A 21,378-nucleotide genomic window follows, 5' to 3' on the forward strand; every position below is an offset into this window, starting at 1 on the left:
TATGTGCTTTGCATAGGTTCTAGGTTGACTCGTTTAATGTCTAAAAGAACTCAGTGAAGAGGTATAGTTTAGTATAGAGGTTCCATTTAGCAGAGGAAGAATCAGAGGCACAGAAAGATTGTCAGTAAATGGATAAATTAGTTCACGATATGAGTTGATAAATCAGTTTTACCTTCCTTATTGAATAATGCAAAGTTAATCTGAAATAAGTCATGTAAAATTTTTTTTGCACAGGTTTTCTTCAGTATGTTTCAAAAATCTTAGTAGTACTAGAAGACATTTCAGTTATATTTTAAATAATTAGCATGACTAATCTGTTCAAAGTGCTTTTCTTTCCAGCTGACAACACATTTTAGGAAAGAAGATTGAAGGGGGTAAAGAAAAAATGCTTATGTTCAAATTAGAAAAAAGGAGAGCCATTTTTAGTGTTCAGCGTTTCTAAAAGACACTGTCTTTAATTGCTTTCACATATATCTTCCTTAAGAACCATGCATTCTCTAATTATATTTAGGGATGGGAGAGGCAAATCAATAAAGAGAAATTGTCATTACTCCTACTACCTCACCCTATGATATATATTCAGAACTTCTCAAAGGGGCAGTTTCTAAGGCTATGACTTGTCCTTAACAGAAATGTGCGTTAGGCAGGGAAAGACAAAAAGCATGATGGTGGGTTAGTTCCTACAGAAGGCTTCCAGTTGAAAAAGTATTTCAAATTGTCCCTTTGGTACTATGGATATTTTTATATCTTGAGACCAAGACACAGGATAAATAAATTTGCAGTGCTCTCTTCTACCTTCTCCTCTTCCTTGGGAAAAAGGTTAATGTGAAAGGGGAGGTGGAAAAGGAGAATCTGCAAGACATTTTTTCAGGCAGATCAATTTTGGGAAAAAGGAGAAATAGAAGTTGAGGATCTGGAAATAAATTACCCATACCAATTGTCCTTGGAAAGTCTTTACATATATTTGGGGATTCCTATAACTCAGGTTAAATACTGTTGTCTTAAATAATCCCAATATGGAGGGAGAAAAAAAAAAGGGTTATCTAAAAAAACCAGGAGTGACTGTAGAAGCATTCCTCTACTGAACACAAAATATGAGACAATGGACAGGTGTGTAAATTTATCTGATACTAGACAGCAGCATGACCCTTGAATAATAATACCAGGAAAAGCAGAATCCAGGATGAGTTTAGAGGTGTGAAAAATAACCAAAAATCCCCAGAAGAATCTTTTCAAGGTCATGCTCTTACACAAGAACAAAAACAAAAAGACTCTGTTCAGGGAAAGATGATGTAATATTGAAAAGATAACAGAGAAAGCAGAACTAACATCTCTTTTTTTCTCTTCTCTCAGTAACTACCTTCAAATGGAAAGGTTAAAAGAGGAATGGTCAAGAGTGAAACTAAAGCCAAGGAAGGTAAGAAATAAGAGGAGATTTTAAAAACACTTAGTTATTTTAATAATGTATTTAATTTATTCCCAGATAAAGTATATCCTAAGATATTGAGAGAACTTGGGTTGTAATCATGCAACTAATGTTAGTTAAGTCTTAGAAAGTAATTTTATGGGGGTTGGGTGTGGTGGCTCACGCCTATAATCCCAGCACTTTGGGAGGCCGAGGCGGGCAGATCATGAGGTCAGGAGTTCGAGACCAGCCAGTCTGGTCAACATGGTGAAACCCCTGTCTCTACTAAAAATACAAAAATTAGCCAGGTGTGGTGGTGCATGCCTATAATCCTAGGTACTGGGGAGGCTGAGGCAAGAGAATCGCTTGAACCTGGGAGGCGGAGGTTGCAATGAGCCGAGATCGTGCAACTGCACTCCAGCCTGGGCACAGAGCAAGACTCCATCTCAAAAAAAAAAAAAAAGTAAGTAATTTTATGAACAGAAAATCAGCATAGATTCATTAAGAATCAATACTGTCAAACTAACCTTACATAAATCTAAGTAATAAAACTTAATAAACTCAACACCTAAGAACTCATTACTCAACTTAAGACCTAGGCTTTGTATCTTTTTTCACTAAACATTATGTTGGAGCATTTCTCCTATGTCATTAAGTATTCTACTACACTATAATTTAAAAGCTCCACATAGTGCCCAATTATATTAATATTTTCTAAGTTACTTAAGCAATTCATCTTGGTCAAGTCTAAACTGTTTCAAATTTTTGGCTTATAAAAATCATGCTGGCAAGCCAAGCACTGTGGCAGGTTCCATAGTCTCAGCTACTTGGGAAGCTGAGGCAGGAAGACTGCTTGTGCCCAGGAGTTTGTGGCGACAGTGAGCTAAGATTGAGGCTATGATTGAGCCTGTGAATAGCCACTGCAGTCTAGCCCGACCAACATCGAGACATGGTCTCTCCCTCCCTTTTTTTTTTTTTTTTTTTTTTTGAGACAGGAGGTTTCTCTCTGTCACCCAGGCTGGGGTGCAGTGGTGCATTCTCAGGTCACTGCAACCTCCACCTCCCAGGCTCAGGCGATCTTCCTGCCTTAGCCTCCGAGTAGCTGGGACTACAGGTGCGCACTGCCATGCTCAGCTTATTTTTTGTAGAGGCAGGGTTTCACCATGTTGCCCAGGCTGGTCTTGAGCTCCTGGGCTCAAGCGATCCACCCACCTCAGCCTCCCAAAGTGTTAGGATTACAGATGTGAGCCTGCCATTATTTTTTTAAAATCATGCAGGAGTTATGATCATTTTACATAAAACTTTGTAAATTATTTTTAGAAATTTAGGTTAAATTCTCAGAAGAGGAATAAATGAATCAAAGGGCAAAACATTTCAAAAGTCTTTTAATAAGCACCACCAAAATTGTCTCTAGAAAGATGTACCTATGTATAGTCTCACCAACAATATATGAGTGCCTATTTTTCTAACTCTTATCAATAATGGAAGACTTTGGTAGAAAAATCCTTCTTTGGTAATTTTTTATTGTGGTAAATACACATAATACATATTTTACCACTTTAACCATATTTAAGTGTATATAATTCAGTGGCATTAAGTACATTCATAAGGTCGTACAACCGTCACTACTATCCATTTACAGAACTTTTTCATTATCCCAGTAGAAATTCTATACCCACTAAACAAAGAAAAAGGTAAAAATATTTCTTCAGTTTTGCCACTCTTTTGCTATATGTTCTTCAATCCCATCAGTAGTACTCTTCCCTCTTCCTAAGATATTGGAATTCGAATGAATTAGTCAGAATAGGAAAGGCTGTTCTGTGGTAACAAACAATTCTAAAATCTTCTGGCTTACACTACAGAAATTTATTTCTCACTCAAGTTACAAATTCTGTGCCAGTCAGTGCGTGTCTCCGCTTCACACAGTCTTTCAGAGTTTCAGGCTAATACAGGGTCCAAACATTTCCTAAATTTTCTATTGGGAACAGGGGGATTTCATAGTTACAAAGGCAGGACAAGAACATACTGGAGAGCCTTGCACCAGAAGTTAAATGCTTCGGCTTGAAAAATCACGCATTTCCCTTCCACTAGAGCCAGAAGAACACAGTTAAAATGAGTAACACAGCAGGGGCTAGAAACTCTATCCCTCCTTTGGGCCCTAGAAGACAGAACTGGATATGGGTGAGTACCAGAAGTCTCTATATCTTCATTCACTTCCACATTATATAAAGCTGGCTTCATAACTCCTTAGAAAGTTTTCTTTCTTTCCTTTCTTTCTTTTTTTTTTTAAGACAGAGTTTCACACTTGTTGCCCAGGCTGGAGCGCAATGATGCGATCTCGGCTCACTGCAACCTCCGCCTCCCAGGTTCAAGCGATTCTCCTGCCTCAGCCTCCCGAGTAGCTAGGATTACAGGCACGTGCCACCACATGCGACTAATTTTTGTATTTTTAGTAGAGACGGGGTTTCATCATCTTGGCCAGGCTGGTTTCAAACTCCTGACCTCATCATCCACCCGCCTCAGCCTCCCAAAGTGCTGGGATTACAGGCATAAGCCACAGTGCCCGGTCCAAACTTTTATTTTCTATTAATGGAGATCACACATTAATGTTTCATTTTTACCCAAGAAATCCTGGAAAAAGAAGATAAAACAATTAATTTAGAAGAACAGTCATTTGACATAAGTGAAAAGTCACGTTTCACAGAGTGGTATGTAAACATCCTGTTGTAGCTAAACATGTTAAATTGCCATCTTTGGGCCTAGCTTTCTTAATAACTTCTACTTTCTGAAGTGGATGCGGATGTTTTCCAGCAGCCTTGGACCCTCTGGTTTTCATGTGATTAGTCATGTCACGGAAGAAACCCCATGGTGGATGATAAATGTTAAAACTCTTTACAGGCCGGGCGCGGTGGCTCACGCCTGTAATCCCAGCACTTTGGGAGGCCGAGGCAGGCGGATCACAAGGTCAGGAGATCAAGACCATCCTGGCTAACATGGTGAAACTCCATCTCTACTAAAAAAATACAAAAAAATTAGCCAGGCGTGGTGGTGGGTACCTGTAGTCCCAGCTACTCGGGAGGCTGAGGCGGGAGAATGGCATGAACCCGGGAGGTGGAGCTTGCAGTGAGCCGAGATTGCACTGCTGCACTCCAGCCTGAGCTTCAGAGCGAGACTCCGTCTAAAAAAAAAAAAAACACACACAAAAACACAAAAAACTCTTTAAAAATTCATGAGCAGCTTTTTTGAGAAATGGGATATGAGTACTTCATTTTTCGTTAAATATACACTCTTTCCTTTAATGCATTTCTGCCAAAAGCTTTTGTTTTTGCAAAAAAAAAAAAAAAGTATTACCAAACCATAAAGCATTTTAATAGCCGTAGATTTGTATAATATAATAAAGGACAAATAGCTATAGCCTCTATGTGCTCTATGGCAGCTTTGCTGAGCCTCCATTTTCTTGTACATCTTACACTCAACCTGTAATTTTCTATGCTTCCTGTTGACCCTGCTGACTGGCCTGGCAACTTCGTTCATCATGCAGGTTACTGCCCGGGCCACTTGGAAACTAGTTGGTACACCAAAATAGCCAGCAAGATTAGCAGTATCAACTGCTTCTCCTCTGGCCAGTAATACTGGAAGGGGTAGCTGTCTGTACCTGATTGTATGTCAGAGAGCTTCATTTTATCAGCAAGTATCCTTCTTACTATTCTTAAAAATAAGTGTTGGTTACCTTGCTTCTGGAAACGTCAAAAAAAGAAAGATGGGTTGGCTGGATGTGGTGGCTCACACCTGTAATCCCAGCACTTTGGGAGGCTGAAGTGGGTGGATCACCTGAGGTCAGGAGTTGGAGACCAGCCTGACCAACATGGAGAAACCTCATCTCTACTAAAAATACAAAATTAGCTGGAGTGGTGGCACATGCCTGTAATCCCAGCTACTTGGGAGGCTGAGGCAGGAGAATCGCTTGAACCTGGGAGTCTGAGATCACGCCATTGCACTCCAGCCTGGGCAACAGAGTGAAACTCCATCTCAAAAAAAAAAGGAGAAAAATGGGTTATCCTTGGTCATCTGTCAGATTATCCACGTGTTAAAGTGAGAACTCTGTTCACTGCACATGCGTCTCGCACACTACTAGATGAGACCATAGTAGGAGTTAAAAACAGAGTGATGGTCCAGCAAACCCATCCTGGCCTCTTTTTTTTGATTCAACAATCTTCCCCACCTCCAAGCATTGGGATTACAGGTACCCACCACCATCCTGGCTATTTTCTATTTTAAAAGGAGGGGTGGTGTTGAACTCCTGATCTCAAGTAATCTGCCCACCTTGGCCTCCCAAAGTGCTGGGATTACAGGCATGAGCCACGATGCCCGGCCTCTTTTTACAAGCTTCTATGCATTATTTGTAGTAGAACCCCATTTTAAAATGAGAAATCCAGGCCAGGTGTGGTGGCTCATGCCTGTAATCTCAGCACTTTGGGAGGCTGAGGCAGGAAGATCACTTGGGCCCAGGAGTTCAAGGCTGCAGTGAACTATGATTATGCCATGATACTCCAGCCTGGGCAACAGAGGGAGACCTTGTCTCTTAAAACAAACAAACAAACAAACAAACAAACACACACACAAAATCCAGGCGAAACAGACCAAACGAAGCGCACGCCAGGACAATAGGTATAAAGCAGACCAGTTCCAAACAAAAGAGGATTTAAGGTCATGCTACTTAGAACTAAATAATCTAAGATGATAACTTAATGACTTGTTTCTCCAGTGTGTGCCATGAACCACCAGGTTCCCCTTTTAGAATATAAATGGGAGTGTTCTGTTTTCTCTTCAATCTCAGCCAGATAATTGATTCTAAACACCCCATGACTTCCCTGAAGGTCTGTTTCCTTCTACTACCAATCTAGGAGTCTACTAATCTCTGGTTACAAGGAAGAAACACCGATTCTGTCAACTTAAGCAAAAGGGTATTTTATTTGAAGCATGTGGAGGTGTTAAGGAAGCCTTAAAGAACCAGCTTTGGAAGAAGCCTGGTAGCCTCCCCAGCAGCAGGTCTGTTTCAACACTCCTGGCTGGAAAAGATGAACTCTGTCTCTTCTGTCAGTGCTTTACTACGTTCAAAAGTCAAAGTCTTGGGAAAGTCTGGTTGGCCAAGCTTAGGTCACGTGCCCAGCCCTTGGCTGTGGCAGGTCTGAGAGGAAAGATTTATAGAAGGAATCTCTAGGGATCTCTCTGGATTCCCTAGCATGAGGCAGGCACAGGAATTTTACAAAGACTACATGTTATGTGGGAAAATGATTACCCCGGTGGAAATCATGGTAATGTTGGGAAGTGGGAATGAATGCTGGGCATCCCAAAATGCCAATGTCCATTATTTAGAGTAAAAACAATCATTTTAATGGCATCAAAGCACATAAACCCAGGATTCCTATTGAGTTAATATATGCTGATTTATTTTACTATTTTCTAATTGTTAAGTGGCTGCTGCATTCTTTTTTTCTTTCCTGCAACAAATAGCCTTAAGCATATACTTTTTTTTTTTTGAGATGGAGTCTTGCTCTGTTGCCCAGACTGGAGTGCAGTGGCACGATCTCGGCTCACTGCAACCTCCGCCTCCCGGGTTCAAGCGATTCTCCTACCTCAGCTTCCCAAATAGCTGGGATTACAGGCGTCCACCACCACACCTAGACTAATTTTTGTATTTTTAGTAGAGATGGGGTTGCACCATGTTTGCCAGGCTGGTCTTGAACTCCTGACCTCGTGATCCTCCCACCTCTGCCTCCCAAAGTGCTAGGATTATAGGTGTGAGCCACCATGCCCAGCCTTTTTTAAAAAAATTATTTATTTATTTATTTATTTATTTATTGAGACGAAGTCTTTGTCACCCAGGCTACAGGTATGAGCCGCTGTGCTAGGCCAAACATATACATTTAAAAGATTATTTTCTGCTGGGTGTGGTGGCTCACTCCTGTAATTCCAGCACTTTGGGAGGCCGAGGCAGGGGAATCACCTGAGGCCAGGAGTTTGAGACCAGCCTGGTCAACATGGTGAAATTTCGTCTCTATTAAAAATACAAAAATTAGCTGTGTGTGGTGGCACATACCTGTAATCCCAGCTACTCAGGAGGCTGAGGCAGGAGAATCACTTGACCCTGGGAGGCAGAGGTTGTAGTAAGCCCAGATCGTGTCACTGCACTCCAACCTGGGCAACGGGGCGAGACTCTGTCTCATAAACAAAAAATCTTTTCTTAGGGTAAATGGTCAGGTCTGAAATTACTGGGTCAAAGGATAAGTACACACATTTTTATATTTTTTCACTTTCTATTTTACTGAGGTGCCAGTGGACTCTGAGAGTGTGCCTCTAATAGTGGCAGGTTGAATTTCCGGTGGCTGGATATTTGCCTGGTTGAAAGTCGCCTTCTGGAAACCTTTCTCTGGATCATAGAAGGGACGTTTGGAGTGCCACGAAAAACATTCTCTTTAGAGCTCTTCTCTTTCTCTCCATCATTTAAAAAGTCTCAGTTGATACCTGAATAAAGCAAACTGCAAGGTTCCTGCTTTGGTCAGTTGATCACGTGTCATAGGAAGGAGGGCAGCATTTGCCTCAGAGATCTATGGGCAGTGCGGAATGCTTGCTGCTATATGCAGTGTGTGCTCAGATATTACTGTATGTGATCTACCCAGCTTCCTCCTCTCCATGCCAAGTCTCTCCAAAAGCTGGGGGCGGGAGAAGCAGTGATTGCACTAACAGGAGACTCCACCTGGGGCAGGTACTGGTTGTGTGCCTTGACCCACATCTCCTTGAGCCAGGTTCTTCTACCTCCAAACTTGAAAAGATAGGAGTCCTAGATTTCTTCAGAGGATATGAATTTATTTTCTCCCTCCCTCCCTCCCCACCCTACCTCCCTTCCTTCCTCCTTTCCTTCCTTCCTTCTTGAGATAGTCTCACTCTGTCTCTCAGGCTGAAGTGCCTGGGCATGATCTCGGCTCACTGCAACCTCCGCCTCCCAGGTTCAAGTGATTCTCCTGCCTCAGCCTAAAGAGTAGCTGGGATTACAGGCACGTGCCACCACAGGTGTTTAATTTTTTTTAATTTTTAGTAGAGGCGGGGTTTCACCATGTTGGCCAGGCTGGCCTCGAACTCCTGACCTCAAGTGATCCGCCCGCCTCAGCCTTGCGAAGTGTTGGGATTACAGGCATGAGCCACTGCACCCAGCTGAGAAGATATGAATTTCAATGTGGGAGGACTGGAGAATCTCCCCCACATACCCACCCTCCCTCTTCCCCATCCCAGTTTCAGTAGGAACGCCCACTTCTCAACCAGGCTGTCAGGCTGGCTGGAGGAAGCAGCAGTGTGCTTTGTTTTAGAATTATCCTCTTGTCAGCTTATTCTGCATGGCTAGAGTATACCAGATTGTAAACGCTTGAGATGAGGGACTATTTCGCCTTAGCACTTGCTTACCACAGTGCTTTCCCCACCCTGTGTACTCAATCAATATTTGCTGACCAAATATCCCTAGTTAAGTGTACTAGTTCTAAAACTTCCTTGAGGTCCTAAACTCTTCCAAGCTTTGATGCCCAGAAGTACTGGAAAAGGTGAGCTCTCCCGAGAAAAAAAGCAGCGAAGCCCGAAGCCCACGCTCAGTGTTCTCAAGGATAGAAGCAGGGCTGGTGCTGAGCAGGTAGGATGGGCCCTCACTCCCTCTTCAGCTTCATCTCAGCCCATAGCGCTCCCACCACATGGCCGCAGTTTCAGGTACCTGTACTGGTTCTTCCACAAAGCCTCCTCTGGGAACGCTTCTTCCCTCTGCACATCACATCCACTTCACTTCCGTCCATTCACTCCTGGTGCTTCAGATTTCAGCTCAGTTGTCACATCCTCACTGACATCTCAGAATAGGCCAAAGGCCCCTGAAGAGCAGGCTTCTTCCTAGTGCTTACCAGAGATTTCACTTGACATTTATATTTGCAATGATTTATTTTCTTTCACTCTGATTGGAGGATATTAGTCCATGAGATCATGAATCATGCTAGGTTTTTGTTTGTTTGTTTTTGCTATTGCTGTCCCAGTTCTAGCATAGTACCTGGCACATAATGGGTGCTCAGTAAATGCTGGAGGCACAAATAGTAGTTTCTTTTTTTTTTTTTTTTTGGAGACGGAGTCTTGCTCTGTCGCCTAGTCTAGAGTATAGTGGCCATGCTCTCGGCTCACTGCAACCTCTGCCTCCCAGGTTCAAGCAATTCTCCTGCCTCAGCCTCCCAAGCAGCTGGGACTACAGGCGCATGCCACCACACTCAGCTAATTTCTGCATTTTTAGTAGAGACGGGGTTTCACCACATTGGCCAGGCTGGTCTTGAACTCCTGACCTCGTGATCCACCTGCCTCAGCCTCCCAAAGTGCGGGGATTACAGATGAGAGCCACCACGCCCAGCACAAGTGTAGTTTCTGCACACCACACTACACTGGTGCACCCACTGCAATCCTGGAATATACAGAGATCCTGGGGTGACTCTCAGCAGAGCGTACCCAGCTTAGTGTTCATAGCATAGCCTTTCTCAAATTTCATTACTCAGACTGCTAGTCACAAACTCTCAATAGGGGTGGTGTGAAGAAAAAGGTTCTTTTAAAAATATAGGTGTAATTAAAATGTCAAACACATTTGGACCATTATTATTATTCTGTGAGACAATATGTCTTTAAGGAAAGGGTATGGCTGGGCGCAGTGACTCACGCCTGTAATCCCAGCACTTTGGGAGGCAGAGGTGGGTGGATCACCTGAGGTCAGGAGTTCAAGACCAGCCTGGCCAACATAGTGAAACCCCGTCTCTACTAAAAATACAAAAATTAGCCAAGCATGATGGCGCATGCCTGTAATCCCAGCTACTTGGGAGGCTGAGGAGGAAAAATCACTTGACCCCGGGAGGGAGGCGAGGGTTGCGGTGAGCCAAGATAGCGCCATGGCACTCCAGCCTGCGTGACAGAGGGAGACTTCATCTCAAAAAAAAAAAAAGAAAGAAAAGGTTATTAGAGTGATGAGTGACATAAAGGGGGAGATGAAGGAGTCCTTTATTCTTCCTTCATTATGCTTTCTTTTTAAGCGTGCAGTTCAGTGGCATTAAGTATATTCACATTGTTGTACAAGCATCACCATTATACTTTTATAGGTTACCAGTTCACAAACTCGTTGTGTAGTATCCTCATATCTTGTTGGATCAGCCTGCCCCATGCTCAAAGGTGGCCCCTTAATGGCCCAAGCTACTTGGCATTACCCCCATCTTGGGCTCAGTGATCAATTGAGTGGCAGGCCTCCAGGTCCAAGGGACTCAGGGAATGGCAGTCTCCTGAAATGCTTTGATTCCCAGATTAAAGTAGTTGTGATAAGGGAGCAACTTTCTAGCTCAGGAAGGGGTATTGTCTCACCTGTAGGTGAGTCTGTAAATGTTGATGCTATTTGGTTCTCATGAAGGAAGCTTTCCGGAGGCTGAAGTCAATTCCAAGAAGGCAGGCAGAGCCAACAGAATCACAGAGAAATGGAGCTGGAGTGCTGATAACTGCTTCAGAAGCTTCAACTGCCTCACTGTGGAGGTTTTCAGTGATGTGTTTCAATAATTTCTTAAGTTATTTTGGCATTTTTGTTTCTTTTTGTGTTTTGTTTTTAATACTTGTGAGAGAAAGAAGCTTTACACAGTCTGCAAGAGACCCAAAGAATTATTTTAAATTTCTTCTATTTACATAATTTAGTTTTTTGCATAGCTGTAATTTATATACCTCACTCACAAAGGTGTCAGCCTGCAGCAGAGACTGCTAGGTTCCTGCTCAAAATCTCCTATCCCTTTTCTCTTTGTAGGAAATTCACATTTCACTTATGTACCTGGGAAAAAGACCACATTTTTCATCTTCCCTTGCAGTGAGGTGTGGCCATTTGATTAAGATCTGATCAATGAGATAAAAAATGAAATGTTGTGTGAGATGCACAGGAATGCTGAGAAAAGAAGCTGATTCAGTGGAGTCAGGGGCCCTTCTATCTTTTCCCTTCTTTCCTCCCAGAAGGACCTCTAGGAGCCATCTTGTACCATGAGGTGACATTGAGGATGGAAGCCGGTGCTTCCTTGGGGACTCTGGAATCATGGACTCCTTTTTATGAGAGAAAGGGAAATATAAACCCTTTATGGTTTAAAAACCAGTGATTATGGATTTTCTGTTATAATGTGTCTGAACCTAATTCTGACTCACAACCTGAAACATATCCAAGGATTCAGTAGACCCATATTTAACTTTACAGGTAGGTACTCTGAGAATCATCACAACACAAAAACTACAGTATCATATGCAGCGGAACCTACATCAAGGGAAGGTTTCCTATATGTTAACCTCTATTTCATGTAGACTGAAACTTGACCAACTTGCATTGATTCAAATCCCTAACTAATCCAAGCACTGAGTAAAGCATAAAAATGCCATTTGGGTGTCAGTGCCTACCTGACTTAGGTACTTGAATGTCTCCCAGGCATCTCAAACTTCATGAGTTTACACTGAAACACATCCTTCCATCCCAGTCATCACCAACACTGCCATGCCAGCTTCTTACCTCATGTTATCCTTTCAGTAAGTGGCATATCCATCCACCTAACTTACCATGCCACAAGCCTGGGGGCCATCGCTGACCCCTTCTTCCTCATTTCCAATATCCAGGCTATTGTTAAGTCCCAGAATCTCCTTCTAAGATATATTTCATTTCTGTCTATTTCTCGCTGTCTCCTTGAAGGGTCACCTTGGAGGGTTGAGCTATTCCATTTCTTGCCCAGACAACTCCAACCACCTTCTGTCTGGATTTCCATTCTCCACACAGCAGCTAGAGAGAAAACACAATCCGGATCATTTTACTACATGCATAAAACTCTTCAAAGGCTCGCAACAGCATTGGGATATAGTCCCAAATCCTAAATAAGACTTAGAGGCTCTGTACCATCTGACCCTGCCTATCCTCCACCACCCAGCATTGTGAGCCAGTCTCACTGGGCTTCAGCCGCCTGACCTGTTCATCTCTTGAATGTGCCATCTCAGGGGCCTGCACAGGCTGGTCCCATGTCTGTACTACTCTGTTCCTACCTCTATTTAACAGTTAACTCCTACTGATATTCCTGGTCATTGATTAAATTATCATTTTCATATCACTTCCTCAATGAGGCCTTCCTTGACCCATCCCCAATCTCTATCAGGTGTTCCAATTATAACCTCTCACACACCCTTCAACTTTAACTGCATGGTGCTTTCATTTTCAATTGGATATATATGTGTGTGATTTTTTTCTTTTTTTTCTGGGATGAGGTCAGTCTCCCCCCCTGAGATCAAAAGCACAGTGAGGACTGTTTTGTGTGCTGCTGCATCACGAGCACCTAATATGGTGCCTAATACATATAAATGATCAGTAAATATTTGTGGGGATAATTGATTAATTAAGATGAAACCTGGAAACTCAGTAGCATCTGCTTTTGTGGCCACTTTTCTTGAGTTCTGTCTTACATGGTTTAAAACTATGTTTTAAGGGCTCTTCTGCCCCGAAAATCTTTCCCACATTGATGGAATGTAATCTGTCTCCTCCTCTCCCTCATCCCTCTCTTCAGCCCATCCTCCACACCTCCTTCTTCCTTGAGTCTCATCATTATCATAATTTTCAGCAGGCACTTTACAAACACAATTTCATTAAATCTTCTCAAGCAACCTGCAGCTGCAATGTCATCATCTCCATTTCACTGATGGTAAGTCTGAGGTTTACAGAAAATTACCTTTGCTAAGGTTGCACAACAAGTAGTAAAGCTGGAGCTGGAACTCTTAAATATCTATCTTTCCACTGTCCACTGTACAGAGATTTCTCTTCAGTTAGTTATACTTATTCATTCCACGCTTACTGATCATTTGTACCAGACACTGCATAGGCATAGCTGAATAAAACAAAATTAATCAGGCCCCTCCACTCATGGTGATTATTGTGGACCTATTTGGTAATGAATTAAGATTCATATTCACTAGCTCTTTAACACTGGGTGTACATGTGTGTGAAGTGATAAGTAATATTTTTTATGATGTTTTGACATTGTTTTAAACAACTTTTTTTTCTCCAAATATCTAAAGAACAGGGCACACTGAATAAACCAGAGTTTTTACGGCTTGAAGTCTAATGTGGTAAAGAAGGAGAAGCAGTTCTAGAGTAGTTCATCTTAAAACTTTTTTTATTGATATATATTTCACAGACCAAAAGAAATCCACCAAATTAACACGTACAATTAAGTGATTTTGAGTATATTCAGAATTGTGCAACCATTACCAAAATTTAAATTTAAATTGTTTTTGGCCAGGCTCAGCGGCTCACTCCTGTAACTCCAGCACTTTGGGAGACCAAGGTGGGAGCATCATGTGAACCCAGGAGTTTGAGAAAAGCCTGGGCAACATAGTGAGACCCTATCTCTATAAAAAATAAAAATATTAATAATTTTTATCACCCTGAAAATAAACTCCTGACTACATACACCCTCCACTCTATCCCCCAGTCTCTAGCAACCACTAATCTTTCTGCCTCTATAGACTTACCTGTTTTGGACATTTCATATAAATGGATAGTATTATATATGGCCTTTTGCAGCTGCGTTCTTTTACTTAGCATAACGTTTTCACCGTTCATTGTGCCGTAGCACCTGTCAGTACTTCATTCCTTTTTATTGTAGATTAATATTTCATTTTATGGACATAAACATTTTGTGCATCCATTACACAGCTGATGAAGGACATTTTGGTTGATTCTACTTTTTGGCTATTACGAATAATGCTGCTATGAATATTTGTGTGTAACTATTTGCGTGGACATATATTTTCATTTCTTTTGGGTATATATCTAAGAGTGGACTTGCTGGGTCACACGGTAACCTCCATGTTGAATACTGAAGAAGTGTCAGCAGCCCATCTATGAGAAAAGGTTTGGGTTTCTGTTCTGAGGATTGAGTGTGGTCAGTGTTTGGCTGTTTCGCAAGGCCCTCATTTTTGTTTACACCCCTTCTCTTCTTGTCTTTCTTCCCCTTTATTTGCCTCTTTTATTCTCTTTTCTGTAGACTCCAGTCTCCTGCTGGTTTTAGTAGGAACTGAAGCTTTCACCGCCTAAAAGTTATTTGTAAAACACTTTGAACTCTCTGGAGGATGGACATTAGAGTAATAATGTTTATCTGCGGGTTAGGCACTCCTGGTGCTGTTTTGTAACAAAAGGGCTTATTGAGTAGGAGGCTTATTTAACTTGTTCCGGAGGGCTACCCTCCTACAACATGCCGTCCAAACAGATTCTTAATTACCCAGCTGAGTCTGAACGTCTTGAGGAATTACTTTGAAGTTTCTCGTTAATATTACCATCACATTATGTAAGTCTATATTGCGAGTTTGTAGATGTATGGAGTTTCTAGCGGGTGCCCGGCACATAATAATTGCTTAATAAATTGCGATTATGAAAAGTTACTCTAATGAACTATTAGTGTTTTTTTTTAAGAAATACTTTTTTTTTTTTTTTTTTTTTTGAGACATTGTCTCGCTCTGTCGCCCAGGCTGGAGTGCAGTGGCACGATCACGACTCACTGCAACCTCCGCCTCCTGGGTTCAAGCGATTCTCCTGCCTCAGCTGGGACTACAGGCATGCGCCACCGCACCCGGGTAATTTTTGTATTTTAAGTAGAGAGGGGGTTTCACCATGTTAGCCAGGCTGGTCTCCAACTCCTGACCTCAGGTGATCCACCCGCCTCCGTCTCCCAAAGTGTTGGGATTACAGGCGTGAGCCACCGCGTCTGGCTTAAGGTATACATTTCAATACTTTAAAATGCCTTAACTTTTTTTTGGGACACACTGGAGTTGTTTCAGAAAACATAAAATAGGCTTTTTGAGGGCACTGACATAAATTCTCATTGATGTCACCCCCACGCGGTGAAAACCACACGTTACCTGGCATGTTTTCCGGTGGTTATTTTTAGAATAATAAAGATCGTCTCTACCTACCCCAGCAAATTTAATGTGCTGAACACAACAGAAACAACTTTTCTGTGGTTTAGCCAGCCCTCTCCCTTCACCTAAGTCATTTAGTGCGGATACGTAGAGAAGTGTAATAGGAGCTGCTGGGCCACCAAGAAAACGTTCTTGCCATTGTAAGGCTTCGATCTCAAGCAGAGATTTACCATGCATCTCACTTTAAACTGGGAAAGGAACCGGGATAAGGAAAAGAGCCCCATGTGCGAGTTCGTTCCCAGCTCGGGGTTGGGGGGCGTCCCAAGATAAATGAGATGAGTTAATCATCTCCTCCTGCAAGGCAGCCGCTTCAGAGTTATGTCGCCCGCCTGCGGGGACTAACGACTGCAATTAAGACGCTCCTTCTCGGTCCCGGTCGGGTTCCGTGCAGCGGGGAGCCGATTGTGAGTCACCCCGGCCCCGGGAGCCCAAGCAAAGGGGAGGGGCGCGCGCCCGTGGTGGAAGGGAGCCGCGGGGCGAAATTCTAGCCCCAGGACGCCTCGGAAGGAAGAGGAGGGGCGGCTGCGCGTGGGGAAGAGAAGGAAGAGGCGTCCAGGGAAGGGAAGGGAGGAAGAAGGAAGGCGGAGGAAAGAGAAGGGGGCGAGCGGGAGCGCGGGCCCGGCCGGGTGGCGCCTCGGGGAGTGTCTGCCGCGCGGGGGCCGGGCGGGGCGGGGCCGCGGGCGCTCAGAGCTCGGCTGGGGCTGCCGGGATTGGGGCGCCGCAGCTCGCGCTGGTCTCGGTGGCAGCTCCTACGCGCCGCAGGACTCGGCTCTACAGGACATGTCTGTGCCGCACTCGCCGCGCGCCCGGGCCTGCTAGCTCCTCCGGGCTCCCTGAACGCGCGGGGCCGCACCTGGCAGCGGCTTCGGAGCTCGGCTCGGGCAAGAGCGCGCGGCCGTGCGCACCGCGCAGCGACCGCTGCAGTCATGGGGCTGCAGCCCCTGGAGTTCAGCGACTGCTACCTCGACAGCCCGTGGTTCCGGGAGAGGATCCGCGCTCACGAAGCGGAACTCGAGAGGACCAACAAGTTCATCAAAGAGCTCATCAAGGACGGGAAGAACCTCATCGCTGCGACCAAAAGTAAGCGGGAACGCGGGCGCGGACGGGCTGCGGCGTGGCGAGGCGGGGAGGAGCCTCTCTCGGCAGGAGGCGGAGGGTCTCGTGTCCGGGGCCAGCAGCCAGAGGAACGGGGAATTCATTCCGGACCAGCTCAGCTCTCTCGGAACCCCGGGGGGTCCCTGGAGTCATTCCTCCTCGAGGCAGCGCGGCGAGTCCCCATTCCCGCCCCTACGGCTCTGCGGCGGCGGGAACGAGCTGCCTGCGGGCCCCGCCTGGCCGCCGCCAAACACCCCTCGCTGACTGCCCGCTCCGCTGGACCGACCCTAAGCACTCCTGGCCCGGAGTCCGGTTTCATTGCTGTTTAAAGCTACTCACAATCTCCTTCAAAACCGAGGCATCTGTTTGCCTAGTTTTGTTTTGTGACTTATCAAAAGAAATTTCCTGGGGATTCTTTGAAACCCTGCGGGGGTGTTGCGTTTTTCCAGAGTCCCCTTAAGCTTCACCTTTTCCCTCTCATTGTCTGATCTTCCCCGACAGTCCTGTTCCAGGTCCTTCACGTGCCAAACCAGAAAGTCCACCTGGCTTTATGCTGCTTCCGCACATTCCTCCTCTCCCGTGCTGAGAAGGGTTCAAAGATTGGGGTTTGGAAGGGTGAGCTGACAGCCTGCCCTCTAGCCCAGGCGGGCACTGCTTGCAAATAGGGAATTCCACCCCGGTTAGGCTTGGTGCCTTCCTCCCCTGAACTTCTGTCTCTTAAACTCTGAAGAAGACACGAGATACAGGAGAGTTAACTGTATTTTAGTGTAGTTGAGGAGAGTCTTTCTAGGAGAGAAGGGGCCAAAATTCGTGCAGAAATACTGAGTGAGTGATGCTGCTGGAAAATGGGGCGGAATTAGCTCCAGTGAGGAGCTGGGTAGCCTGACCATCCCTTGGATCCATAACCCCTTCGGAGGATGGCGGTGAATGTCCCCTTTTCCCCTTTAAAAGACCTGCCCATACAGCAGACAGGGACTTGGGCAGTATCCAGCCTTGAGGGGCTGGGTTCTTAGGGCCTTCATCCCTCACCTAGATTCTCAGTTCAGTAATTCTCAGCCTGAGGTATTCGTCCCTTGTACATTTGTTTGTAGATACCACCTCTGGGGAAAATCCCCCATCTCACTGTTCTCCAGACCGCGCCCCGCCCCATTTTTCATTAAGGGCGATTAAAACATATTGATCATACTGTCTCGGGCACCCAGCATGGTGTCTGGTGCAGTAAATATGCATTTAATGAATAAGTTGAAGTACATTTCTGTGGGAAGAATTTAGTGAGCCATCCCTGTAATTTTGGAAGCAAGTCACTCAACTTCTCTGGATGATCTCCAAGGTTCCTTTTGGTTCTCTGACCTCTTTGGTGTTGCAAAATCAGGATTGGGACTCACTTAGGGTTTTTTTGTTTTGTTTTTAAGTCTCTGCTGCTTGAATCAGAAATGGGACTCTGGGACATGTGACAAGTGGGCTTATTTGGTTGAGGGCTTTCCAGGCCCTTGGCGTCTGGTATGTGTGTTAGGTGGGAAGTAGGGGGGCGCTATGCATATGGAGGAGTGAGCATAGAAAGGAGGAGTTGGGGGCGGGGGTGCAGAGTGAACGCGAGAATGAGGACTGAGGACTCTTTCTGTAACTTGATGTTAACCAGAGTCAGTGGCCGGGGGAATGTACCTTCTCTCTCATTGGTTGTAGTAGTTCCCTCTGGAGCTAGAGAGATGTGGAGAGAGGCAGAGGGCAAAGCCAGTTTGGCCACTGGTGGAAAGCTATTTCTGTGACTGCATATTAGCTTTGCTGCCATCAAGACACATGCGTTAGGTTCCAGCAGCAGCCAGTGCATCTGGGGGGCCAGATGTCAGCCTTCCTCCAGACTGTAGACTTTCTTGAATTTGTGAATTGATATCTTACTCATTTTGATTCTCGTCCTTTAGCACAAGAAACATAACTTGTAATCATGCTTTGAGAGTAATTGGGAAGTGTCTTTTTTTCCTCGTTATGTTCATTAAGAATTTATGTTTAAATTCTTTCTCAGAAGGTGACAGGAACACAGCTGTAGCTCACATGCCTTTTCCCGCGTGCTCCATAAACTTTACTTCTAGTTCCTATCAAAGACTAAGAGCCTTGGACTAAAGTCGGGGGACCTGAGTTTAATTCTTCTTCACTGGGTAGGGCGTGGCCGTAGGAAAATTGAGCAGATCTTACTCTTTTGTGTCCAGCTTCCCCTCTCTACCTCTTAGGGGAACTAATAAGGTTCTGCAGCATTTGAAAATGGCTTGATGAGGTTATTTGAAATTGTAGTCTACGTAAATGGTTCATCTAACCAGTTGAGCTTTTGTATAACATCAGAGAGTCAAGGGATGACATTGGGTGGAGGATCTACAGAAAGAATAAAACCCACTAGGTCAGATTGTTTATATTTCCAGATATTTTACATTTTGTTTTACAAAAATGGCCTTTTGAGCATTTTGAGAATTGTGTATTTAAGTGATTTCTGTTTTTAATTGCCCTGCAAAGTGTCTCCTGTTTGCATTACATTCTTGGAAGATTTCAATATGTAATTTTGATGTCTTGATGCTTTGAAGTCTTCCATACATATTTAGAGTTTTGAGGCCTATGCGACCTGAGGCTTACTGCTGAGTTAAAATTAGATAGCAATCCGCAAATATTTAGCACCTACAATTTGCTAAATACTGGAATTAGATACAGATTTATAATGGGGTAGAGGCCCTTGCCCTTGAATTTATCGTCCTGTAGTTGAAATTACTTCAATCTAAGAAACATTTTTGAACTCCTTCCTGCACTGTGCTAAATTCTTGAAATAAAGGATATAGACACATACCTGTGACAAGGTTAAAAATTTAGTGACAAGTATTCTAACTTTTCCAGGGACAAGGGTTTGTATGTTAGAGTGGAGGAGGTCTGTGAAAGTTTTGGAACTCACTGGTGATAAGGAGTAGAGCCTTATCATATTGGAAACCAGAAGAAACCAGAACACTCGCAGTGTTTGAAGAGACTAGTTTGGCTGGAGTGGTGGTTTTTCAGGGAGTAGTAGACTGGGATGGATGGAGAGGTCAGTTTTAGATTGTGGAGGGCCATAAAAACAAGGTTAGGAGTGTGGACTTTATCTTGTGGAGAGTTACTGAAGGCTTTTCAGCAGAAGCCTGACATAATAGCAAAGAGATGGTTTAGAGACAGTATTGCACATTTTTGTGTAGGGTGAAGTTGGAGATAGCACTGGGGGTGGGGGGGAACTCCAGAGAGAAGAGCCAGTCATTTTAGTGGTAGATTTGGAGATTATTCACTCAATTCAATGAATTCTTTGTTCAAATGGCTTTTTTAGTTTTCTTTTTAAAGTACTTTCTTTTCTTAAAATAACCAGTATCTTCTTTCAATGCAATTTAAACTTTTGTAAGCCTTTGTGATGTCTATGTAGTTTCAGTTGCTTATGATTCGTACAGGTAGATAGCAAGTTGCCAGAAACAGCAATAAACCATGTATGTTTTTCTCATAAATTTTACGTTAGGCAGTCTTGAGAAAATGTATCTTGTTCTTTAGAGAAAATTTTTTAAAACAAATAGTCCTTGCAGTTATTAAGCACTAATACAGTGATATAAAATGCTCTGTAGTAAACTTAAATTGTCTAGCTCTGTGTGTGTGTGTGTGTGTGTGTGTGTGTGTCTGTGTGTCTGTGAAGCTGAAGGAGCCCTCATTAGTGAGTCTGCTGTTACTAAACAGGCATGGAAAAGGATGTAAATGACCTTGTTAGTGGCAGAGCCAGGACAAGAATTTAGGTTTTCCAGACTTGGTTTTGGTACTTCTAGCCTCGGCATTTTAATGGTTTTTGCTTTGTTCCTCTTAGGAAAAACATAAAAGTTCCCTTTGGCTGTCTTTATGTTTAGTCTTTCAGAGAAATATTCTTTTGGGGAAATTTCTTAAGTTGCCATTACATTAAACCTACTGAGATTTGGAAGACTAAAAATAATTTTCCTATTTTGTAAACTTGAGCCTTGGTTTCCTTTTTTTTTTTTTTTTTTGTAAAATGGGACTGATACAGAAAGCCTTGAGGAGTAAATAAAATGGTGTGAAAGTGTTTTGAAACCCAAATGTAAAATGGTTGTGTAGACACTACTGCTGGTTCAGCCAACATTCCTTTTCCCCTCTGACAATCCAGATTTCATTCAAGTGTCTGCATCCTTTTCAGATGACTCAGGGGAAGGCATTTCAGGGTAATTCCGATTAATCTAACTCAGTGGTTCCCAATCCTAGCTGCTCAATAAAATCACCTGGGGGAACTGTTAAAGCAGTCAGGGTTAAGAAACTATAAGTCAGTTATGATAAACCCATTTTCTGGGTTGGTAATTATTATAAGAATGAGGTTGTATCCCAGTTCTGGCCAAGGAGACATGACAGGAAGTCTTCTGGATACTTCAGGGAGACGTTTCCTTTTGTCAAGATGAAGAAAGATGGTTTTCTACTTTTCTGTGTTCTCTCATGATGCCTGGAACTGCTACCCACTATCTTGGGCCTGAGAGTAAGTGGCATAGTGCGCTAACCGAATTTGGGTTCTTGATGCTGTTGGGAGACCTGTGGGTTTTTCTGTGCTTTGAATGTCTTGTTAAATGATATAAGACAGTTTTGAGTTGGGTTTTCTGCTACTTAATGCCCTAGGTTTTTTGTTTATTTATTATTATCTTTTAGATTTTTAAAATTTTGAGACATGAGTCTCACCTTGTCGCCTAGGCTGGAATGCAGTGGCGCAATCTTGGCTCAGGGCAACCTCCGTCTCCCGGGTTCAAGTGATTCTTGTGCCTCAGCCTCCCAGGTAGCTGGGATTACAGGCACGTGCCACCACGCCCAGC

At 43.7% G+C, this 21,378-nt stretch overlaps 1 protein-coding gene across 2 annotated transcripts in view; it reads left to right on the forward strand.

Annotated features, from left to right (window-relative positions):
- The first annotated feature begins 16,148 nt into the window (after positions 1-16,148).
- The window catches only part of ARHGAP10 (Rho GTPase activating protein 10), a 344,518-nt gene continuing 339,288 nt past the window's right edge, over positions 16,149-21,378 (forward strand). Inside the window, exon 1 of one of the 2 annotated variants that reach the window (XM_032148067.2) lies at positions 16,149-16,516. In XM_032148067.2, coding sequence (XP_032003958.1) covers positions 16,363-16,516 — 154 coding nt within the window. In that variant the 5' untranslated portion in view covers positions 16,149-16,362. The remainder of the gene's footprint in view (positions 16,517-21,378) is intronic. The other variant, XR_009212922.1, reaches the window with a different exon arrangement.

The sequence above is a fragment of the Hylobates moloch genome, unplaced genomic scaffold (assembly GCF_009828535.3).
Source record: "Hylobates moloch isolate HMO894 unplaced genomic scaffold, HMol_V3 SCAFFOLD_3, whole genome shotgun sequence".
In the NCBI taxonomy this organism is placed as follows: Eukaryota; Metazoa; Chordata; class Mammalia; order Primates; family Hylobatidae; genus Hylobates; species Hylobates moloch.